Raw genomic sequence first — 26185 nt, forward strand, 5'->3', positions numbered from 1 at the left:
GAGACGGCGTACCCCGGGGCTTCCCCAAATAACTGGGAGGAACGAGAAAAGGTACAAGATCTTGCCATAGTAGATGTGTGAGTGAGGATGGGGTGGGTGGAGGTAAATTCTAGAGAAATATGGCACGAAATGCCATTAAGCTGAGTCTGTATTATACCACAGCTGATGGGACCTCCAGCTTGCTTCTCCAGCTGGGTAGCTCCTCAGGTAATATGATTCTCTGAACTTGAAATGAGTAGAAAGCTAGAGGAAAACAATAGCGCTTCCATTCCTTTTTTTTTTTTTTTTTTTAATTTTATTTTATTAAATTTATTGGGGTGACAATTGTTAGTAAAATTACATAGATTTCAGGTGTACAATTCTGTATTACATCATCTATAAATCCCATTGTGTGTTCATCACCCAGAATCAGTTCTCCTTCCATCACCATATATTCGATCCCCCTTACCCTCATCTCCCACCCACTTCCATTCCTTTTAATCCAAATATAAAACCTTCCCTTCTTTTCAGTGCTCTTCCAGGAGAAGGACTCGTAGAATTCTTTGCCTCCCACTGGCGTCTCTGAGCAAGGCTTGTGCAAGAGGTCCTTGAGAAGGCTTTCAGTTAGGGCTTGGTTTCTCGTGGGAACATAGGGGAAAGCAGAAAAACCTCCAGTGTTTAGTGAGGAAACATGATCTTCACGCTCTTCTTCGCTGGGGCGAGTCAAGTGGTGATGACTGAATTTCAGGTCCTCGGTGGGTATATAAATATGTGCGTGTGCAGAAGCAGCTGTTACACTTGGTTCAGCAAGTGGAACACTGGTTCGTGGATTCACTGGGTTTTCCAGTTCAATTTTAAACTCCAAGTAAATATCATAGATAACCTGTCATGAAGCTGGTCACTGTATTCCTGCTGGTGACCATCAGCATTTGCAGTTACTCTGGTAAGTAGCTTGGAACATAGGGTATTTCTCTACTTTTCTGTTCCTAGAAACACAACTAGTGAGCTTAGGCTCCCACTGGAATATGGTAGAGGGAGTTTTGGAACCACCCGACAGTAAGGTTGGAAGGGATTTCAGAGGTACCCTACTCAGCCCTCAATCCAAGCCCTAACCCAACACCCCTAGTGCATCCCCCATAAGAAGTGGCCAATTCTCACTGAGGGTCAACAAAGCAGATTTAATTGTTGAACACTCATCGCTATAGGTTTTCTTTATCTTCCTTCATCTTTAGTCCAATTTGACTTGCAACTTCTTTCCTTTATGCTCTTGAAACCATATGGAGTCATTCTTGCTATCTATCATCCCTAATCAATCAGGTTGCCAGGTTGTTTCTCCTGAGACTTAGCTACATTTATCTGTTCACAAGTTCAATGGGTATTTATTGAGTAGTTACAACTTGTTGGGCACTGGATGAGCATTGGAAGATTCAGAAATGAATCAGATACTGTTCTCAAGGTGCTTAGAGTCTGGCAGGGGAGATAAGACTTCTACAGAAGTCAGTGCAGTAGTATATAGCTAGGGCTCTGTGGGAACACTGAAGGGCAAGCAGTTCAGTTCCTAGGTGGGCTATAAAAGCTGGCTTCTTGGAAGAGAATGGAAACTGACTCATTCGTTTTGGAGGGAGTTATTGTAAGTATCAGGAAGATATATTTGGGTCAGTTCCCATCAGAATGCATTGTGATTGGCCACTGCTCATTCAGAGAACAGAGAGCTTTGAGGGTCTTTCCCCAGAAAAACACCGGCGGTGCCAAAAAAAGTCTATAAGTGGACACTTCGATCAACGTTGCTCAAACAGTAGTTCACCGTAATCAGAAGTGTCTGGACGCTGATGGTAACCACTTTGAGCACCTCTTGTAATTGCAGAAGTCAAATGTGACTTGTATTCATCTCTTGTTATCGATATATATTGAGTATTACAATTTTAGTACAGTTTTCCTTTCTTAAAATGTGTATACATTTTTTGGGCACGCTCTGTATAAATATGTACAGAGAAGACACTCACTAAAGTGTTTAAAATAAGCAGTAAGGAAATTAATCATGAGAAACTGGGTGCTGCCCACACCTACTGTATATACATTGGTAACTTTTTCTTGTGTTTTTATTGCATTTTCCGCAAATTTGTAACTTCACCAGTTTTAGCTGTTTTGTTGTTCTTTAGTGTCCAGGGACAAGTATCTATTGGCAGAGGTGGCAACTGAAAGATGGGGGAGAGGGAAATAAATATCACCCCTCTGGAAGAGAAAGAGGGGAAATAGGTGGTAGAGGATGAAAGGAAGGCAGGTGCACAGGTTCCATTTTTATAATTTGAATGGGGAAACAAAAAGGATTCTAAAGGAAAATTAACGATGTTAGGGTCTTAGCTAACAGGAGGGTATGCAGTCTATGTGTGAGAGATGTACATGTGTGTTTACATATCTGCACATGTGTTTTATAAAAATATGTCATACATACTTTTTCATTCTCTATACTTTCCCTCTGGTTTCTTTTCTTTGTGAAAGTTGTCTTTCTAAAACTGAAGATATAAACTGCAGTTGTCTCATATAAAAGCCTTGATAGCTCCTCACTGCCCTCAGGGAAAACCAATCTCAAACTTGTTAGTATGGCATTCAAGGCTTTTAAAAATCTGACTTCACCCAAATCTTGCAGCCTCACCTGTATGTCCCTTCAGCACACCCCAATGGAATCTGCACTCCAGCTATTCTAGGGAGGACTCACCATCCTGTGTATGCACTTTCAACATCTCAGTGCCTTTGTTAACTTTGTTCTTTTTTAAAATGCTGTTCCCTTCATTACCTTGTGATCCCGGGATCTGCTGCAACACACTCCTCTAGCTTCTGGGAAGATTCCTGCAACATACTCGCACGTTAGAATTAGTCATTGCTTCTTTTGTGTTTCCATAGAGCTTTGTCCCTAATGTTAGCACAGCATAAGCTGCATTGTGACACACAGATTTTCACTGTTCACCAGATTGTGTGAGTTCTCTGAATGGGGTATTCTTGTCTTACTCATCTGTGTAGCTGTACCAACTGGCATAGAGTTGGTGCTCAATTATGTTTGTAGCATTGACTTGAATTAGTTTGGAGCAGTTGTCCTGGACTGTGGTTGGGTGCATTCATATCCCCAAATGGAGATACATTGTAGCATCTCCCCTTTGGTTCCAAACTTGTGGGCTGTGGAGACAGCCATGAGCAAAATACATCCCTATTCAGTCAATCACCAGTATTTTTTGAGTGCTTACTACATTCCAGGGTCTGTAATGAATAAAACATAAATTCCTTGTTCTCATGGATCCTACCTTCTGGAGAGAGGATGAAGGCACACACACACAAAATTGATTTAATATTTTAGGTGGTGGTAAGAAAAAAATACAAATAGAGGGTGAGAGGGGTGCCATTTTAGATCACTCTCTGAGAATGTAACACTTGAGGACAGACCAAATAATGCGAGGAAGAAAGACCTTTACCTATCTGGGGAAAGAAAGTTCCAGGGAGCTGGGCTAGCAGGTGCAAAGGCCCTGAGGCAGAAGTTTTCATGGGAAATCAAGATGAGTGAGGCTGGAATGAAGCCACTGATGGACAGAATGAAAGGCGGTGAGGTCACAGATAGGAGCGGGATGTTCCTGTTTCACTTGGTCTCTCCTTTGCTCTGCAGCTACTGCCTTCCTCATCAACAGTGTGCCAAATCCTGTCAGCAATGTCTTACCTTCGCCTCTGGAAGTTCTCACCCTCTTGGATCCATTAAAGCTTCTTCTGAAAACTCTGGGCATTTCTGTTGAGCACCTTGTGGCAGGGCTCAAGAAATGTGTGGATGAGCTGGGCCCAGAGGCTTCTGAGGCTGTGAAGAAACTGCTGGTAACTACATACAGCTTGTGGGCTAATTGGCCGAGGGGCAGGGCTTAGTCACCCTGAATGCCTACCCTGTCCATCCCACTCCCACCTCACCCTATTCTCACTTGTGAGCCTGTATTTCCCCCTTACGGACTATGCTCATATAAAGTTTGCCTCTCCAGGAACCTCAAGGAAAGGACAATATCTACGCATAGTTTCTAGCAGGAGTATTTGAACGAGAGAGATGTGTGTTGTGCCTTTGCCATTTCCCAGCTCTGTGATTCTGGCTTGGACTTCACCACTCTGAGCCTTTGTTTTCCTATCAGTAGAAGGTGTCTAAGTAGGAGAGAGATTATGTTTGCAAATCTGCTAATTGCATGTAAGCTGCTCTTATTTTTATTACTGTCCTTCTGCCTTTCAGGAGGCCTTATCACATTTGGTGTGACGGCAGGATAAAGCAGGAGTGAAAGTGGAAGGAGGATGATGGCCTCCTCCTCCTTGGCTGAAACTGCTTCCATCCTAAAACGCAGTGACCCCTGAAAAGAATGAATAAAGCAATGAATAGATTTCCTCTGGTCCTATTTTTGTTTCTGGGGGCTCTACTCAGAAGGGCCTAACTAGATAACTTTTCCCTTGGGTCATAAACTCTAGAGAGCCTGTTGTTATAACGATAACTCATATTTTCAATAAGACATCCTCATTCCTTCCCCTGTAAGTTAAACATCTCCATTTTCTGCAGCAGTGTTTCCAGATCTTTTATACTCCTATTCCCCTACTTCTAAAGAAATTTTAAAACAAAATGTGAAAGAATTTTCAAAGTACTGTTTGACAAGACTAGGGTCTTACAAACCTCATCGGTTTGCAGTCGATACCACCAGGAGGTGAGTTTCTATTAAGTTGGTAGTGACAGTAGGGCCACTCCATAGCTTCACAGACCCTTCCATCGAGTTAGGCCTGCACTACCTCAGCCTTTGGCAAATGGGTTCTGACCTATCCTTTCCTTTCCCCTGTGCTACCATCTACAACGCTGCCAGAATTAACTTCCCAAGACGTCATTCTGGTTATACACAACCACCTCTAAAATAGACTTCAAGCTCCTGAGCATGGCCTGCAAGACCCTTCCTGCCCTGTCCGTTGATACATGTCTAGTCTCATTGATGTTCCTTTCTTCACATGTGTGCTAGCCCCAGCCATGCTGAAGCGAGAGCTACATCTCTTTGCTGCTAAAACATTTATGCCTTAATGAAAAATCAAGTTTCTTCCCACCTTGAACTTCTGCCATAGTCTGTCTTCAGTCCTGATCTTGTGGCAGTCGTGGAACTGTTTGCTCTCAGATCCATTCCCCACCTTTCCCCTGCTCTGCCCTGTGTTGTGGGAAGACAGGGTCATGAAGCTGACCCCTTCAGGTTGCCTTTCTTGAGTTCCAAGGTCAGCTGACATTTGGCTTGTGTTCTGCCCCTGGGAGCCTCAGGCAGGAGATAGGAGGTAGGAAGAGGGAAATCCAGAATGTGGCCTCCTCTCCCTCCCTATCTGGGAGAAGTCTCTGGAAGTGCCAGTACCATGTCTGAGCCGCCAGATCCTGCTGAATAGGTCTTCATTGGTGCTAGCTTTTGCCAGGTGACTCTGGTTCCTGGCTCTGGTTACACCACCTCTTGCCCTCGGCAGCTTAGGTTGGTAGTGGCTTCCTCCTGTTACCAGTTTCTAGGTTGCCTCACCATCACCTATTTGACTTTTTAGGTCTTCTACCATCTATTGAATCACTTCTGTGTGCAGTATCCCCTTCTGACCTGCAGTTTTGCTTTGTATGATTTCAGTTATCCCCTGGTCAACCACGGTCCAAAATATTAAATGCGACATTCCGGAAAGAAACAATTCATAAGTTTTAAATTGTACCGTTCTGAGTAGTGTGATGAAATCTGTGTCATCCTACTCTGACTTGCTCTGTCCCACCCAGGATTTGAATCATCCCTTTGTTTAGCATGTCCATACTGTACACACACCCACTCATGAGTCACTTACCGTGTTTCCCTGAAAATAAGACCTGGCCGGACCATCAGCTCTAATACATCTTTTGGGGCAAAAATGAATATAAGACCTGGTATTATATTATACATTACATTACATTACATTATATTATATTATACCTGTTCTTATATTAAAATAAGTCCGGGTATTATATTATTATATTATATTATATTATATTATATTATATTATATTATATTATATTATATTATATTATATTATATTTTATATTATATTATGGACCCGGTCTTAAATTAAAATAAGACCAGGTCTTATATTAATTTTTGCTCCAAAAGACACATTAGAGTTGATCGTCTGGCTAGGTCTTATTTTCGGGGAATCATAGTAGTAGCCCTCTTAGTGATCAGATTAGTTATGGTGATATTGCAGTGCTTTTATTCAAGTAACCCTTATTTTGCTACATAATGGCCCTAAAGACATTCATATAACTTTTATTAAAATATATTGTTATAATTGTCCTATTTTATTTGTCATTGTTACTGTTTTACTGTATCCAATTTATAAGTTAAACTGTATCATAAGTTTGTATGGATAGGAAAAAACTTAGTATATGAGGTGTGATTAAACAGTATGGTGAATGTTCAAATTAAAAAAAATTGTTACAGTAAAAGACACATTGCCATTAATCCCCTTCAAAATACTCTCCCTCGCTTCCCATACACTTATCCCATTGTTCTTGCCCCTTTCTGAAGCAGTTCTGGAAGTCTTCTTTCCTGAGTGTCTTTAGCTATGCTGTCCTGAATGTCCTGAATTGATTCAAGATGTTTACCTTTCATGGTCATTTTGACTTTGGGGAAGAACCAGAAGTCTCAGGGTGCCTGATCTGGTGAATAAGGTGGGTGAGGACACACCGTAATGTTTTTATTTGACAGAAATTGCCATGTACCAGAAGTGATGTGTGACACAGAGCGTTGTCATGATGGAGGATGATTTACGGCACACTTTAACACACACTTTCTCTTAACCATAGCTCACACCCAACTGACTGCACCAAACAAGTTGAAACTTGTCACACACTGTTACTGAGGTTCGACGCACCACTTTCCATATTGAAGATCCCTGCTTTTACATTGGATGGCACTAGGCAGCTGCATTCACCGTATTTTGTGATCACAACAGAAAGGCTCCGTGTCACACATCGCTTCTGGTACGGCAATTTCTGTCAAATAAAAAAATTACTGTGGGTCCTCCTCCACCTTATTCACTGGATCTGGCATTGTGCGACTTCTGGCTCTTCCCCAAAGTCAAAATGACCATGAAACGTAAACGTTTTGAATCAATTCAGGACATCAAGGCAGCCACGACAGTGCAACTAAAGACACTCATGAAAGAGGCTTCCAGAACTTCTTCAGAAAGTGGCAAGAATGATGGGAAAAGTGTGTTCGCAGTGAGGGGGAGTATTTTGAGGGGGATTAATGGCAATGTGTCTTTTACTGTAATAATTTTTTTTTATTTAAACGTTCACCGTATGTTTTGATCGCACTTTTGTATACTTATTGTAACTACAGTAACCAGTGTACTGGTGTTTCCCAAGTACAAATTAGGCACTCAGAATCTGCAAAGGGATTTTTGGGTCACATTTGTTGGAGAGAAGCTGTTTGCATGTCAGATGCTAAATATAATAAAAATCTTAGGTGATTTTGGTTATGAGGGTGTGATACTTGAAATTAGCATAGTCTTGAAATAATTAAAATGGAAAGACAACCTATGAAATGGGGGGAAATATTCATAAATCATATATTTGATAAGATATATATAAGAAACTCATACAGCTCAATAGCAAAACAACACAATTAACCTGATTAAAAAATGGGCAAAGGACCTGAACAGACCTTTTTCCAAAGAAGATATGTAAATGGCCAACAGGTATATGAAAGGGTGCTCAGCATCACTTTTCATCAGGGAAATGCAAATCAAAATCACAAGGAGGTATCACCTCATACCTGTTAGAATGGCTTTTATCAAAAGGTAAATGATAAGAGCAGGCAAGGATGCGGAAAAAAGGGAACCCTTGTGCACTGTTAGTAGAAATGTAAATTGCTATAGCCATTATGGAAAACAGTATGGAGGTGACTTAAAAAATTAAAAATAGAACTTCTGTATGATCCAGCAATCCCACATCTGGGTCTATATCCAAAGGAAATAAAATCACTATTTTGAAGAGATAGCTGCATCCCCACATTCATTGCAGCATTGTTTACAATCGCCAACACATGGAACCAACCTAAGTGTTCGAGTCCCTCAACAGATGAATGGATAAAGAAAATGTGGTTCATACATACAATGGAATATTATTCAGCTTAGAAAAAAGAAGAAACTCGTGTCATTTGTAACAATGTGGATGAATCTTGAGAGCATTATACTAAGTGAAATAAGTTAGACAGAGAAAGACAAATGCTCTATGATCACACTTTTATGTGAAGTCTAAAAAAAAAAAAAAAAAAAATGGAACTCATAGAAACCGAGAGTAGATTGGTTGCCAAGGGCAGAGAGGTGGTGGAGGAAATAGGTGAAGGAGGTCAAAGGGTACAAAATTCTAGTTAGAACATCAGTATATTCTGGGGATCTAAAGTACAATACATCGTGGTGAATATGGTTGACAATATTGTACAAATGTCATATACTTGAAAGTTGCCAAGAGAGTCAATCTTAAAAGTTCTCACTACCAACAAATAAAAAAAAGGCAACTATGTGAGTGATGGATGTTATAACTAACCTTATTGTGGTAATTATTTTGCAATATATATGTATATCAAATCATCACGTTTATACCTTAAACTTACTGTTATATGTCAATTATCTCTCAATAAAGCTGGAAAAAAAGAATTTGGAACGGTCTCTGGAAAATGCAGAGAGTGGTTCTTCTGAATTTGTTGTAGAAAGTAATATATATTTTTCAGCATTTGGTAGGTGTTCACTATTTAGCCATTTGTATTATTAAAGGATCTTTGCATTTCATGAGAACCTCCCTTGGCTAAGTAAAAAGAGGAAGACAGTCAAACAGACCAAAGATTTATTGGAAATACACAGGAGTTGCTTTCAGAGTCAAGTATTTGAGAAGGATGGGACTTAGGACAGCTCTTGAGAACCCAGTAACAGAGCATATAGATGTTTTATTCCAGACTAGACTGCTGCTATAATTGTCATCATGCTCTGATTTCAGTCTTGTCTTGCTGTGCATCTTAAATAATCCTGGAAGAATCTTTCTGGCTCCGCTGGGTCAGGTTTTATGATGGTACCATCCTCTGTGACGAATTGGCAAGCCCCACAGCACTGGCCACCTCCTGAGGACTCAACCTCTGGATAAGGTGCTCGCACCAGTGACATGGCTGAACTAGACTTTTCAAGGACTCTTCCATCCCTAACACTTTGCTATTCTAAGAGACTGATAAAGCCTCTGTGGAACAGCAATAACCTTGTTAATTATTTTAAAGGTCAGTTTTTTGTTTACTAGCCCAGGAGAGTGAGCTCAGATACTTTTTTTAAAATTATTAATTTTAATTTTTTGGGGGGCGGAATACTGGGAAATAGTGTGTTTCTCCAGGGCCCATCAGCTCCAAGTCATTGTCCTTCAATCTAGTTGTGTAAGGCGCAGCTCAGCTCCAAGTCTAGTCGCCATTTTCAATCTTTAGTTGCAGGGGGCACAGCCCACCATCCCATGCAGGAATTGAACCCGCAACCTTGTTGTTAAGAGCTCGTGCTCTAACTACCTGAGCCATCCGGCCGCCCATAGGCTCAGATACTTTTTTGAAAGATTTTCTAAAAAGGATGTATGAAATGTCTAACTCTGAAACTTCATACATGTTTAGGAGTTAAGAGCTTTTTCTTTGGAGTCAGGTTAAAATCCTCATTTTAACATCTACTGTTTGTCCGATGTTGGACTTCTTAGTTTATTCAGGCTTTAGTTTCCTTATTTTGAACCATTCTTTGGTTATTCTGGCTAATAATAATTATATGTTTAATATTTTCTTGCAGCATCAAAAACTTTAAACATGATCAGGAAAAATTACTGCCACTAACAAAAATCTTCTCAGTGAACTAGGATATGTCACCTCACATAGGACACATTTATTCTGACTTCTAAGAGGTTGGTGCAAAAGTAATTGCGGTTTTTATAATTTTTAACCTTTTAAACCGCAATAACTTTTGCACCAACCTAATAGCGAAAACGCAAAGTCAGGATGTGCCGTAAGAAGCTGTATTTGGTTGAAGCCAGGGCCTGAATCCTGAGAACTTGCTGGGAGGGGCTTTAAGGCTTCTGTACTGAAGGACTCGTGAAACAGAAGAACTGGAAAAGCAGGATTTGGCTGCCCTTTGATTATTCTGGAGCTGTGTAGGTGTGTCCTTAGAAACACAAGCCAGAGGGAGACAATTACCAGCTTGAGAGGGCTTCAGATTTAAGAAACATACAAAGGCCTTTAAATCTTTTCTTTAAGATTTTTATACCTTTGCACTTTAGAATGTGAAATGATTTGTAATGAAATCAACTATAATACATATTTAAGGAAATAAGCAATAACGACACAAACAAAAACGCAAGATATGTAGGGCAAGAATCAGTAATAGGGATGAAGAGAGAATGCCCGTAGGTTAACATTAAGGATAAATTGAGCGTTCACTTTCTTTTTTTTTTTCAGATAGAGAGGGAAAAAGTAAAAGAAACAGACCAAATTATATAAATTTTATAATCAAAAAAGAGGAAGCAGTTCTGAGGGAAGGCAAATTTTTTTCCCTCAAAATTCTAAAAGAATCTATTCCCATAAGACTTCATGTTGTGGATATGGAGTGATGTCATGTCTAACTGCAGTTTTGCTCATCAGCCACATGAGAATTACCTATTAAATTTACTTATTCCTTAGGAAGTTCTGACTCAGCAAGTCTAATCATGCAATCTAGTGTGTCCATAGTGTATTTTTCTTAATTCAATAAATGTCTATAGAAATTAAGAATTCATAAAGCACTTTCCCATCTTTTACTTCTTTGATAATCTTAGTAGTCTAGTGAGGTCTATCAGATTTTTTTTTTTTTATCACAAGAAAGGAAATTTACATTTTAAGATGTCAAATAACTTAAGACAGAGGATATTAAGTGATGCCGGACAACAGGAGTTCAGGATGTAAATCTATTAACACAAGGAAATCATGCTTGTGTGATTGATGGTCTCAGGTTAATTATGTGTCCAAATATTGGCTGATTTGTTTTTGAGACCTGGCCCCTCTCTGCACATCATCTGAGAACACATGCAGAGCTGGCCTTCTTTGTAAAGCCCTTTTAATTCCTACCCCTTCCTCCAGATGTTCCCTCTTCTCTCCTTTCTCCAAGGCATGTGCAAGGCACTTTCATATATAACTTTATCATTTTTCTCCACAGCCCTGGGGTACACTGTACTAAGTGATAGCCTAGACTATCAATTTCTCAGTGGCTGGACAGTGTTATTCATCTTGGTAGCACTGGCAGAATCTGACCCATAGTAGGCATGGATTAACCATTAGAGGAATGTGTAAGAAAAAGGTGTATGTTGTAGGAGAAAGATGGGATATCTGTCTGTCTGTCTATCTATGTATATATCTTAATTTAGGAAATAATCTGGAACTTGGGCCAAATGTTTTATACTCTAGAAACGGGCATTTCTGGGAATCACTTGCTTCTAAAGTAATGACCTGTTTTTGATTAGATGAGGCAATTATCACACAAATGAAACATAAAACTACTAATTAAATGCACAGTCCCTAGGGTTTAAAGAGATACTCCTAATCAATCCATCCAAAATTTAATTCTGCCTTACAGGCATTTTGCTCTCAAACCCATATTTTTTCCCCCCATCCCTAGATTGAGCCATTCCTCCTTGACCAGTAAGGCCTATTGGTTCATGAATCTATTCAAAGCTGTTTAGGTGCCATTAAAAACAAATCTGGCATTAAGATCTGGAATAGTTAAGTCCCTCATATATTTACTATTGATAAGGAGGAAAGGGAGGCTCAAGGAGGTCAACTGATCTCCCTATGGTCACATAATCAAGTTAGAAGTTGAGTTTACTTCTTTTCTATGCCTTTTACTCTTTCTGACTCCTTCATGTTGTCTGCGTATTGAACGTCTGAGAAAATACTGCAAGGATTTGGGGGGTGGTTACCAATGGGTAAAGGTATGAATGAGGGCAAAGAATTAGGAGACCTGTAACAATAGGTACGTTGTTCTCTGGGAAGATGGAAAAGTGCAAACATACGTTTTTAGGAGCTTAACTGGCTTTGGGCTGAGAGTCAGGAATGTCAGTTGGACATGTCTTGATTCCAATGCTCAAGTCTGATTTCCGTCCTTTAAAGCGTATGGAAAAGGGTGGGCTAAGTTCTGGCATAACATGATAGGGATTTGCTGAGCTTACACTAATCACACCCCAGTTATGAAATGGAGCAAGTGGGGAAAAGAAGCATTCCTAGATCAGATACAGAATAGAAGGTGGGAAAGATCGTGCCTTCTGGAGTTGCAAATAAGGTAACTTAACTAACCAAAGGGGTAGTGGTTTATATCCTAATGTGGACACCTTGTGGCCTGCATGTCTCAGGTAAAACAGCTTAATGACTTTCCTATTGTCTCCTTCTACACTATTCTCTTTTGTTCTCCACAAGCTCTATTGCTTCGTGAAACAACATAGGCTCTGGAATCAGGCTGCTTGAGTTCAAATCCTTCCTCCCTCCCTTATAACTTGGCCCCATATGTGAATCTCCCTGAGCCTTTGTTTCCTTATTTATAAAATTTAAGGATAACAATACCTGTTTTTCATAGGGATGTTAGGACTAAATTAGGTAGCACATATATAGCACTTAGCTTAATGCCTAAAACAGAGGAAGTATTCAGTTCATGTTAGCTATTGATATAATTACTTTTCCAGCTCTAGCATTTCGGTTTTGCTATTTCAAAATCCACTCTCTGGAGAGAACTGGATAAAAAAACAGCAGATACTTCTGAGCACTCAAACCATATAGCTTGTACATAAACCTGACTGTGTGGGATTAGGGAGATTGCTAGTCCTTCCTTCTGGATTTAGGTTCAGCACATCTCACTACCCTTGTGAGTAACTAATTGCTTGATTATATGGGCCCTTAGATTTTTGTGGATGTTATCCTCTCATTCCATAGGCTGGATGTACACAAAACAAGTTCCTATCTGAGTGGTGACAGGGCAGGAACCAGGTCTCCTAAACCCGTGTGCTTACCTGTTTCACCCCGCCATCGGGCCTCCTCCTTAATCCTAATGTTATTATTGTCTTCAAGAGGATAAAAAGCAAGCTATTTAAAATTAATCTTTAAAAAATCCAGCAAGAGCAAACCAAAAACAGAAACGCCTTTCCTGTTTGTAGGTAGGCATGGGTGTCCAAATTCATTAAATAAAATCAGACCCTTTTTTCTTTATTCCATATACTGTTATTTTAATTGTAAATGTCAGTTAAAATCGCCTGGGAAGTATTTGATGAGTGTTCTCCTTTATCATCAAATTCCATACATCTTCTTGAAAAGAACAAAAAAAAAAAAAAAAAAAAGAGAGAGAGAGTAATGAATTATAATTCAGACTGAATAGAAATGTTAGAATAATCACTAGGGTGTCTTATAATGTTTAAGCCACACTTTTCTTCTCCAGATTTTTCTGTCATAAAGAAATAAGATCTAAGATTTCCATGATAGTTCATAGTTGAAAAGCCATTTATGTAGAATTATCTCTTTGAATCTGCAAACAAATCTATTAGTTAGGTGTCTATTCATATATAAACTCCATGTATACATATATTTTGATATATTTATTCAGCAATATATCCCCAGCACCAAAACAATGCCTGGTATATAGTATAAATTAAAAATTAATAAATATATATTAAACGGGAAAATGAATGAATTTTTATCTCTTTTATATATGGAAAAAACCCTATGAAGCTCAAAGAGATTAAACAACCTGTCCAAGTCACATGACTGGTACATCTCAAAGCAAAATCTAAAACTTAGATCTCCACAATCATGAATGAATGCCAGAACCACTATACTCTGCTGTTCAAGGATTGGGTATGGGGTAGCTGCTGAGAAGGTCAAATGTGAATTCAATATGGTCTGTGAGGAGGTTATAGTCTAATAGAGAAAACAGATGCATTGAGACACAAGTAATTTAAACAATAAGGTGTGGGGGGGGTGGCGGGGGGAACTGCTATGTATGGTCCTACAAAGCATTATGAAATCCCAGAGTATGAATACCTGAATTTTTTAATGGTAAGGGTCTTACAATGTTTTCACAGAGCTTGTCTTTGAATTGGACTTTAGAAAATGATTAGACTTGTCAGGTGAAGAAAACGGAGCTTGGGGGCCAGGCATTGCTGGCAGAGACAAAAGCATATGCAAAGATACTGGTAGTTTATACAAACATGACCTGCTCTGAAACAGAAATCATTTGTCGTTAGTGCATCGAGTGCTTGGCTTCAGGAGTGAGAGAGATGATGGAGAGATAGGTTGTCTGTGTCTACACATGAAACCTATATAACTTTACTAACAATTGTCACCCCAATCAACTTGAATTTTTAAAAAAAGAAAGATATATTGGCATCAGGGAAGAACATTTAACATCCGCTGAATGCATTTGCTCTGATTTTGTAGGCAAAGGAAATTCGTGAAAGCTTTAAGCGTGGCAGTGATAGAATCACATTTGTGTTTTTGTTACATAACTCTGGTAGTAGGTAGAGGACGAATTGGTGTAAGGATAGACAGAAACAGTGAAACTACTACAAATCTAACAAAAAGATCTTGGGAAAGAGGGGATGAAGGACTCGACTAGGCCAACGAGTCAGTGGAGTTAAAGAAAAGGGATAGTATAAGAAAAACAGTTAAGGGTAGACTATTCAGCAATTGGATGCAGGTGGTGACGAGCAGGACGGACCCAAGAAGGCCCCGCCCCGAGGTTTCTAGATTTGGGATGATAGTGGATGTGACTTACTGAGACAAGGAGCAGGTATGTAAGTGAGATGATGGGCTTGGGTTTAGATCCATTGAATTTGAGGTGTTGATGGAAAACCTAGCTGGGGTTTTGTAGCAATTAGTCATTTCAGAATGTAGCTTAGGAAAAAGAGTGCAATAGACATCTGAAATTGGAACCCATTAAATTCTAAGTACTATTCCCAGTATGAAAAACCGGGCAGGCTGCATTGAAGCCTGGAGGAGCAATGATGTTTAAGGGACAGGTACAAGAAGAAAAGTCAAATAAAAAGAATGAGAAAGAATGGCTAGAGGTAGGAAGAGAACCAAAAAAATGTCATGTCATGGAAACCCAGGGGTGGGGGAAAATTCACAAGAATTGAAGCCTTCTCAAAAGTGACCAGAATCCAATTTCCATAGGTCTAAGGTAATTCAAAATGCAGGTTGAGGTAGCACGTAGAGGGAACAAGCTGGTCTGTTCACTGTCCTGAAAGCAGATATCTAGTATTTATTATGTGCCTGACACAGTACTTAGACGTCAGGTATACTGGAGTAAATAAAGCAAAATTTCCACTTTCTGATGTTCCATCATTCCTGTCATTCTCTCTTTCTAATCAAATCTCATTGAGCCCTTTAAGGCCGAAATTGCATCTCACCTTTGTCGTAAGCACTCCATAAGCATCCTGGCTTCATTGAAAGCTCCTTTCTCTAGAAATTACCTGTGATTTTTGGCTGACATTTATTTTATGTAGCATTTTAATTATCATTGCATTTGCTCTTGTCATCTTACCATAAAAGCTGCAAATTCTTTGAGGAGAAGGGATTTACAGTCTAGATTTTTCCTTCACAATTCCTGTCCTCACTCCGTATGTGTTAAGTGTTTAGGAATAGCTTTTTCTTTTTCTTTTTTTCGGGAATACTTCTTGATGGTCTCCTCCCAAGAAGGAGGAGAGCTAGATTTGTTCCCTTGAGCAAGGATTGCTGTGTCTTTCAACAAAGATGCTTCAGGATTCCTCAGTTCCGTTGGAGGTAGATGGGCTTTAGATCTGATCTCTAAGATAGCTTTCCTTAATTAATTAACTCAACAATTATTTATAAAGTGCCTGATACAACTTACAAGGTACTATGCTATAGCAATGAGCTAAATAGATCTGGTCTCTACTTTCATATAGCTACATGATTAAAAAGAAATCATTTGAGATGTCGATATATATCACAATGACACTGTGACAAGGTAAAGTAATAGAGAATAACCAGGGAATGAAACAAGACAATGAGTGGTTGTAGAATAGTTTTCTGAGGCAGTGACTTTTCTATGAGCTGCAGGACAAAGCACTAGTCATGAGAAAAGGAGAAAGCATTTTAGGCAGAAATGAAAGCAAGGACAGAGAGCCTGACATGATTCTAAGTTCCAGAAAACAGAAAGACCATCATTTCCTCAAAATATAATGAGAGAAAGAGAAAAATGAAGGTGCCATTTCTGAACCCAGAGCACAGAGCAAGTCTTTAGTATTTCAGATAGTCAACTTTTAGGGTTAACAGAGAAAAAAAGTTATATTTTATAATATATTTGGGGAATTTCCCAGGGGAGGAATAAAAAGATCTATTATTGTTCCAACACCTTGCATTACTGCTATTGTGCTCTATGACAATATGAATTCAACTGGAGTCTAATCTGTACTTTATACGTATGTGTGTTATGCTTATTGTTTGCTGGTCAGTTTTCTCCTTGTTTACATTGATAGTCATGGAAATACAACAGTTGCAAAAGCAACCACCATCGAAAAAGTAAAATCTGTGAGTTTCAACACTTGTGCATAAGGCTTGTATACAGAATCCTACCCACCCACATGATAATATTTTGATTTAAGCAGATCAGATATTACAAAATGACTCCTGATTATTTCTATACAGAAGTGGTTCTTAATCTGTTATTGGTCATAGACCCCTTTGAGAATCAAAGGAAAGTTAGAAGCAATTTCCCTAGAAAAAATGCAAATACTCACATGTACACAAAATATGAATACAAATTTAAAGGCTATGTGGACCTTTAAGGCCCAGCCATGTAGCCCACAGCATTTAATCAAGAGCTTTCAAAATTGATTGTACGGTATGTCAGAATCACCTGAAAGCTCGTTAAAAAGCATAGCCGTAGCCTTGTCCCAGGAAGGTGCAAGATGGGATGAAGGGACCTACATTTTGTGTTCTCCTGGGACTTCTGAAGCAGGTGGGTAACAGACCACACTCTGGCAGACGCTGCTTAGAGGTCTAAGAAGGAGAGCATCAGAGAACAGAGGTTCAGAGAGGTGGAGATGAAAAGTATCTGGACATTCAGAAGAACAAATTGCATTCCAGAGAGCTGAAATTGGGGAGATGAATGTGGGGAGAATGAAGAACAGGGTGAAGTAGGAGTAAAAGTCAGAGCTGTGTAGTCTGGAGTAAGATGCACGAGGGGCTTGGAAGCAGCTTGAGAACACTGGAAAGATTCTGGGTTGTGGAATCTGCCACCAAGGCAATCTCTCATGATTAAAACACGCATATGACGAGAGTGTCTCTAGAATGCCTGTGAGGAGAGATTAGTGCTGTCTCTGCTAACCCTCTTGAGTTATTCAAACTAGAAAATAAAGGCAGGACTCATCACATCTACAACTAATGAACAGACCATTACCTACCACCTTCACCAAATAATCCCAGTGTCTATAATACAGGGTTTGTCTCTTATTCCGTTAACTTTACAACTTTACAGATGAGCAAACTGAGGCACGCAGAGAGGGAGCGGCTTGCCCAAGATCACTCAGTAAAGTAGCACCTGTGTCAAGACCAGAACCTGGCTTTCTGTCCCCTGGTTTGCTGCTCTTCTTCCTCTTTCCTTGGTCCTGAGCTAAAATGTATTTTATGGAACCACCCAGTGGGAGTGTGCTCACGCCAAAAGAGCTCAGGGAAAATTCATTTGAATGCAAATAGAAGTTCAGGTAGGGTGACACTTTTCCATTCAAATAATGCATTGGCACGTGCCACACTTTTGTTTCTCATTCATTTTAATACAAGGCGGTCTTTACCAGCATCAAAGGGGACAAAAGCAAGGCTTGTCTCGGTGCTTACAGGTTGTTTCGCGTCATGGTTTTGAGGACAAACTTCACTGCGTTCTCGATGATCTCTGTGCCCAACAGGCTTAGAAAATGGGGTAAGTCTTGCCCTGGTTTTTTGTTTGAGTCATCTGGTTTGCCATCTGGTTTGTCATCTGGTTTGCCATCTGGTTTGTCATCTGGTTTGCCATCTGGTTTGCCATCTGGTTTGTCATCTGAAAAATACAACAGAATCTCGGGTGATTCTCAGCAACAAGAGAGGGACATCTTTCTTGTAGGCAGTCCCTTGTGCCGTGATACCACCACTCTAACTATAGAGCCTCGTAGAGTTGTTTATTAAACACTTAATATCTGCCCAATGACAGGCTTTACATGCATGATTTCATTTATTCCTAAAAATAATCAAACGGACCGATAGACATTCACTCTTTGGTAGATGTTGTTTCCCCTCCCGGATGAGAAGACAGAAGCTCATGGGGGTTCAGGAACTTGCCCAGAGTTAAGCAGCTAGGACCGGGGGTGCCAAACACAGTATACACATGACTTGAATTCATCTTTTGTTATTGGTATGTAGTATTACAATTTCTTTTTCTAGATCTTTTTTTTAAATTTATTTATTTTTAATTTATTTTTTATTTTATTAGTTTCAGGTGCACAAAACAATGTAATAGTTAGACATTTATCATTTATATCCCTCACACTGTATCAACACCCCTCCTCCATCCACCACCCCTCTGATATTGCACAGAACCATCACATTTCCACTGTCTCTATTCCTAATGCTGTACTCCGCTTCTTGTAAACATATATATATATATATATATATATATATATATATATATATAGTAGTTGGCATTCATTATTGTTCAGCTTCAGCTTCAGGTGTACAGTGCAGTGGTCAGGCATCTACATCATGCCTGAGGTGGTCTCCCTAACGAGACAAGTGTCCATTGGATACGCTACAAAATTTTTACAACATTCTTGATTACATTCCCCAGATTGACTTTCATAACCCTGTGGCCATCTTGTGATTACCGACTGTGCTTTCTAATCCCTCGCCTTCCCCCTTATCCCCACCACCCCTCCCATCTAGCAACCCTCAGTTTTCCCTCTATGTCCCTGAGACTGTTTCTGATTAGTTCATTCACTTATTCTTTTCTTTAGATTGCGTATGGTATTTGTCTTTCACTTAACGTGGTGTTCTCTAGGTCTATCCGTATTGTTGCAAATGGTAAGATTTCTTTCTTCTTTATGGCTGCATAATATTCCATTGTATAAATGTACCACAGTTTCTCAACCCAGTAGTCTACCGATGGTATTTCGGTTGTTTCCATGTCTTGGCTATTGTGTATAGTGCTGCAATAAATATAGGGGTGCTTAATTGTTTTTGAATTAGAGTTTTGGATTTCTCTAGATAGATACCTAGGAGTGGAATTGCTGGATCATAAGTTAGTTCCATTTCCAGTTTTTTGAGATACCTCCATTCTGTTTTCCATAGTGGCTGCACCAATCTGCAATCCCACCAACAGTGCACAAGGATTCCCTTTTCTCCACATCCTCTCCAGAACTTGTTGTTTGTTGATTTATTGATGATAGCCATTTTGAGTAGGGTGAGGTGGTATCTCACTGTGGTTTTTATTTGCCACAATACATTTTTCTGATGATTAATGAGGTTGAGCATTTCTTCATAATTCTGTTTGCCTTCTGTATGTCCTTTTTAGAAAAATGTCTCTTCATGTCCTCTGCCCATTGTTTAATTGGGTTGTTTGCTTTTTTGGAGTTGAGTGCATTTTTTATAGATTTTGGATATTAACCCCTTATCGGATATATCATTGGCAAATATCTTCTCCCATTCAGTAGGATCCCTTTTTGTTTTATTGATGGTTTCCTTTGCTGTGAAAAAACCTTTTAGTTTGATGTAATCCCACATGTTTATTTTTTCTCTTGCTTCCCTTGCCCGAGGGGATATATCAGTAAACATCTTACGCTGGATAATGTCTGTAAAGTTTCTTCCTATAGTTTCTTCTAGGAATTTTATGGTTTCAGGTCTTACATTTAAGTCTTTAAGCCATTTTGAATTTATTCTTGTATATGGTGTAAGGAGGTGGTCCAGCTTCATTTTTCTGCATGTGTCTGTCCAGGTTTCCCAGCACCATTTATTGAATAGACTGTCTTTACCCCACCGTAAATTCTTGCTTCCATTGTTGTAGATTAAATGACCATATAGGCATGGATTTATTTCTGGGCTCTCTATTCTGTTCCATTGATCAATGTGTCTGTTTTTATGCCAGTACCATGCTGTTTTGATTACTGTAGCCTTGTAGTATAATTTGATGTCAGGCATCGTTATACCTCCCATTTTGTTCTTATTTCTCAAGATTGCCAAAGCTGTCCGGGGTCTTTTATAGTTCCATCTAAATTTTAGGATTATATGTTCTATTTCTGTGAAAAACATCCTTGTTGTATAGTATTACAATTTTAATACAATTTTTTCCTTTCTTAAAATATGTATATATATTTTTTGGCACCCTCTGTATGTGCTAATGCCAGGACTGAAACACAGAATGCCTGGTTTCACATCTCTTTCTCCACGTAATCCCTGGGCCCTTAGTAATGATGATGATGAGGATGTAATAATAATGGATGGAACTTGTTGAGGACATACCTATGACAGGAAATCAATATACATTATCTCATTTTATTCTCACAACCACGCTATGAGGTAGGCAAAATTATTATTCCAAGTTAAAGATCACGAAACAGAATTTGAGAGACGTTTAGAAACTGGTCCAGAGTCACAGTGGTAGGAAGCGGCAGAAACTGAATTCAATCCCATGTCTACCTGGTTAAACTCTGATTCTTAAGCACTCGGTGATGAACTGCATAGTCTTTGATAGAAAACTTGTAATCTAACCACAGGTGTTATAAGATTGAAAGTAGTATGATAATAATGAGGAGAAGGAGAACTATATCACTTGTACATCAGCTGATCATTCTGAAAATAATGATTTTGAAAAGACTGTGTAGAAAAAAGAACAATGCTAGAGGTATCACACTTCTTGACTTCAGCTTGTACTACAGGGCAACAATAATCAAAACAGCATGGTATTGGCAGAAAAAAAGGCACAGACCAATGGAATAGAATTGAGAACCCAGAAATAAACCCACATAAATATGGAAAGATAATTTTTGACAAAGAAACAAAAAACTGCCTCTTCAATAAATGATGCCGGGAGAATTGGAAAGCCATGTGCAAAAGAATGAAACTGGACTGATATCTGTCACCATGTACAAAATTCAAAATGGATCAAAGACCTAAGCAAAAGACCTGAAACAATAAACTGCATAAAAGAAAACATAGGTACTAAACTTATGGATCTTGGGTCAAAGAGCATTTCCAAAGGCAAGGGAAGTAAAAGCTAAAATAAGTGAATGGGACTATATCAAACTTAGAAGCTTCTGCACAGCAAAAGAAACCATCCACAAAATAAAGAGGCAACCAACTGAATTGGAGAAGATTTTTACAAACAGCGCCTCCGATAAGGGGCTAATATCCAAAATATACAAGGAACTCATGCAACTCAACAACAAAAAAACAAACAACCCAATTGAAAAATGGGCAGAGGACCTGAAGAGACATTCATCCAAAGAGGACATACAAATGGCAAATAGACATATGAAAAAATGCTCAACATCACTAATCATCAGAGAAACGCAAGTAAAAACCACAATGAGATATTGCCTCACCCCAGTTAGAATGGCTATCATCAAGACAAATAATAAGTGTTGGAGAGGTTGTGGAGAAAAAGGAACCCTCATATACTGTTGGTGGGAATGCAGACTGAGACAGCCCCTATGGAAGGCAGTGTGGAGGTTCCTCAAAAAATTAAGAATAGAATTACCATATGACCCAGCAAGCCCTCTCCTGGATAGCTACCCAAAAAATCTGAAAACATTTATCCATAGCGACATGCGTGCTTCAGTGTTCATTGCAACTTTATTTATGGTGGCAAAGACATGGAAACAACCAAAATGTCCTCCGACAGATGAATGGATAAAGAAGCAGTGGTATATATACACAATGGATTACTATTTGGTGGTAAGAAAAGATGAAATAATACCATTTGTGACAACATGGATGGATCTTGAGATTATAATGCTAAACGAGATAAATCAGACAGAAAAAGTAGAGAACCATATGATTTCACTGATATGTGGTATATAAAACTGAAAACAACAAAAGAACAAGACAAACAAATGAAGGAACAAAAACTCATACACATAGACAATAGCTTAGGGTTTGCCAGAGGGTAAGGGGGGAGGGGTCTCTAGACAAGGATAAATGGGGTCTAATGTATGGTATGGTGATGGAAAGAGAACTGACTCTGGGTGGTGAACACGCAATGTGAGATATAGATAATGTATTACAGAATTGTACACCTGAAATCTATGTAACTTTACTAACAATTGTCACCCCAATAAACTTTAATTTAAAAAAAAAGAAAAGAAACTACTGTGTAATTTTACCCTTGACCAATCTTATGCGATATGTAGATTTTAGCTCACTGGACTAAGAAACTGAAAAAGTAACGTGACTTGCAAAAGACTTACAAATTGCAAGAGAAGAAGATGAAATTATAACTGCAGGCTTCTTATTCTTGACTCTTAATCAGGTGCCCTCTGGAATGAGGCCAAAGATCCAGAGAGTGAGACTGATGACCTTGGAGGGGTTTGCCTTTACTTAGTGGTCTAAATGGTGCAGGAGAGTCAAAGGAATGAAGAGTGGCAGTTAGCAGCTGCATGTGGCCTCCCCACCGGACCTTGGTGCCAGGATAAAGTAGGACGTTAATCTTTTCCTCTTATTATAGCCTCACAAGTAATACTGAGAGATTGAATAAATAAAAACACAGGATGCCCCATTAAAGGTGAATTTTGGATAAACAGCAAATAGTTTTATAGCATAAGAATGACCCATGCAGTATTTAGACATACTTAAACTAAAAAAAAATATTCATTATTTATCTGAAACTCAATGTTAATTTGGTGTCCTGTATTTTATCCGGTAACCCCACCACAACTTGTGACTCAGGAAGTCCCAACTTCCAGACAATGTATCCCCTGACTCTGAATGAAATATGGAGACTGTCAATTTATGTTAGAAAACCTTGCATCTATATTATATCCTAAAGTGGAAACTCTTAGTAAAAAAATATGGCTTTAGATTCCGCAAACACTTTACTATGCCACAATAAAAGATTCGATAAAAGCACCAGTCTGGGACCTATAACCAAAATTAATATACTAATCACCAGCTATTCGTTCATTCAGCGGTTGTTTTTTTCCTTCAACAAGTATTTTGTGAGCCTACTATTATGTACATAGCAGCATATGCTAAGAGTTAGGGTAAAAATGGACATATATGGATATGAGCCTCATATAAAGTGCAGGTCAACCACAGCGGCCAGAATTGCTTTGTTTTCATCACAGGAAGGAGAAGGAATGAGAATGCACATTTGGGATCGTGCTTTCATAGCATGCCTTCATCCTTTTTCAGTTGAGTGGTGATACTACAGTTTTACAGGAGAGAAAACAGACAATCAGAGAAAGTCAGTGACTCACCTAAAATCACACATCTAGAAAGTGGCTGAGCCAGGTTTTGACATTTATTTTTTTTCAACTCCACTATGTTATGTGTGTGATCTAATACTGCCTTTAAGCAGTTGTCCCCTGAAGACATTGACCAGGTACAACATAGCAGTTCCTTGCACGAAAAGTGAATTTTTCCCGTGTTCCTGTCTGCCTACTTGCGTAACTATTTAACTTTACCAACTTTGTATTTGAACATGACACTAAATGGTAGCTTTTTACTACATGAAGAGCCCTGGATTGGACTATGTTTGTAGATCAGAGCCTCGGCCCCAGTCCTTGGACCACATGTGTATTGAGAGATATTAGGATTTGGTGGCTCACATGTTTTGGAGTCCTGCATACCTGAGTGCTTCAAAAATTGGCCTGGTAATCTTGTACACGATACTTAATCACTCTGTCTGTGTTTCTTCATTGTGTTATTGTCAGGATTAAAAGATATGTCATGTATTTTCATATACATCGTGTGTGTGTGTGTGTGTGTGTGTGTGTGTGTGTGTGTACACCACTTAGTCTTGTACCAGACCCAAGGTAAGCTCACAAGATATGCTTGCTCTATTATTGTTACTATGGTTAATAATAACAAAATGATTCATAGTAGCTTTTTCCTCTAGTGCTTTAGGAGATCTAAGAAGTGCTGTTGAAATGTTAAGAAATTTGAAAATGTTGGACAGCAAAACAAAATTAATAATAATAAAATTAAGAAATTTGACATGCTAAAAACAAATGATCAAGGCCAACAGTTGAATATTTTGTCTTTTCAAATATAATATGAGATAGCCTTTATTTATATTAACTACATTATTTACATTAACTACATCAAAAAGTTCTGAAAAAATACAGTAGTGCTGATATTTGTACAGTTTTTATAGTTCACAAAGTAATTCTAAAAGTATGCTCATTTGACCTAGTAAAGTTGATAGTTATCCCATTTTACAGACGAAGAAACTGAGATTCAAAGCAGTGAACTAATTTAACCAGTTTCAGAGTTCATGAGAGACAGAGCTGGGAATGGTCTTTAGGATATAAATCTCACCTTTCACTTTACCACGGTTATTAGTTTAGGAATGAGTGGACATAGTAATCTCTGAGGCCATCTCTACAGTAATACTGTTGGAGTGTCTGCCTGTGTGTTATGCCAGTGGACTGTGGGTGGCGAAGCATGTGAGTTCTGCCAAATTACATTTAAAATAGTTTAAAGGGCAATATTTGCATTGTCTATGTTTTCTGAACTATCATTCTGAATAGAGACAAGTCAAGAGCTCACCATCTTCTGCAGACAAAAAATAAACTAATTAATGAGCATTCTGCATGCTGCCTTGACGTTCCCTGTGTGCTTGGAACAGACATGAAAAAGTTGATGCTTAGTTACAATGGAAAGAATTGAGGGACTTAGGTTTCAGTCCCCAGTGTGCTACTGCTATCTGTGTTTAATGCGCAAGTATATTTCCCTCTACAAGCTTCACTTATTAACCTACAAAAAGGGAAATTATAAAACTGTGCATTTTTGCATAAAAAGTTTATTATGAGAATCAAATGAGATAATACATGATAATAATAACAGTTAATATTTATTATGTGCCTATTATGGACCAAATACTTACCCAATTTGTTTTGTCTCTTTTGTTTAATTTCCATTATAACTTTATGAGAAAGTTAACTATTGACATTTTCTTTTACATGTGAGGTCCAGAGAGGTTAAATAACATCCCTGAAGTCACATTTCTGATTAGTGGTGGAGTCAGGCTTAGGAGTCTTATTCCAGAGTATATACTCTTAACTTTTGAACATTGTTATTCATAATCATCAAAAAATAAACACCCCTGGCTCTTGAGGGATTTATAATATAATAAATAGTGTGACTATATCACATGAATATATAAGAAAAAAACCATTTCGAACTTCATACATTCATGGAGGATAGAGGCTGTACCTGAAGCACATTTGAATAAAATTCTACTTTCTTTTTGTTAGAAGATCTGCCTCTTGTATCTCAGTCCAGTGTGCAAAGGTCCCTCCCCCTCTCTCGCGTTTTTGTTCTGGATCAGTGCCACCAACTTCCCCAAATCCTGGCTGCTCACTGCATGAGCTGCTGTTGGAAACACTTACCGGCATGGCAAGTCAGGAATAAGACAAGCAGTCCCAGGACGATTGTCATCCGAAGCACTGAGACAGCCATATTTGTAGCACTGGGTATTGATGCAGATAAAGCATTCTAATGTACCTGAAACCTTGCCCTATTTATAGGGCATTTATAGGTGACATCATCTGCTATGGAATTTAGGTTGTTGCACAAGATATCTATGCACCTTGCTCTTGGATCTTCTCTAATGAGCCCAGACTACAATTTTTCATATAGGAAAAGAAAAACCATATTGGTTTTTTTAATATGTATTTCTAAATGGCACTGGGATAATTTTTTCAGAGGTGGTTCCAATGCCAGCATTCACAATTAGATGTGTGTCAGGCAGAATGATTATTCAGTATCAAGGAACAAACATCAAATCAGGTGAGGTGTGCCTACTTCCCATCCAGGGCACCCTGTTTCTTTTCCCATGCCCTGAGCTAATTAATTGTCCCCGCAGGGGCATGTCCATTCACACCCTGATGCCTTTGCTCCTGTTCTTTATTTCTCCTGTGATATCTTCCCCATCATC

At 38.9% G+C, this 26185-nt stretch overlaps 2 protein-coding genes across 2 annotated transcripts; one reads left to right on the forward strand and one right to left on the reverse strand.

The window, feature by feature from the left end:
- The first annotated feature begins 771 nt into the window (after positions 1-771).
- On the forward strand, positions 772-4373 carry SCGB3A2 (secretoglobin family 3A member 2). The gene is made up of 3 exons (XM_019739035.2): positions 772-922; positions 3632-3831; positions 4229-4373. Exons 1-3 carry the CDS (start codon positions 868-870, stop codon positions 4250-4252), a joined length of 279 nt encoding a protein of 92 aa, XP_019594594.2. The 5' UTR covers positions 772-867; the 3' UTR covers positions 4253-4373.
- A 13449-nt stretch (positions 4374-17822) lies between these two features.
- On the reverse strand, positions 17823-25727 carry LG10H5orf46 (linkage group 10 C5orf46 homolog). The gene is made up of 2 exons (XM_074312194.1): positions 25638-25727; positions 17823-18097 (listed from the first exon to the last, which is right to left on the reverse strand). The coding sequence occupies exons 1-2, from the start codon at positions 25705-25707 to the stop codon at positions 17895-17897; spliced, it is 273 nt and encodes a 90-aa protein (XP_074168295.1). The 5' UTR covers positions 25708-25727; the 3' UTR covers positions 17823-17894.
- Positions 25728-26185: the final 458 nt, after the last annotated feature.

Source organism: Rhinolophus sinicus, linkage group LG10 (assembly GCF_036562045.2).
Source record: "Rhinolophus sinicus isolate RSC01 linkage group LG10, ASM3656204v1, whole genome shotgun sequence".
Classification (NCBI taxonomy): Eukaryota; Metazoa; Chordata; class Mammalia; order Chiroptera; family Rhinolophidae; genus Rhinolophus; species Rhinolophus sinicus.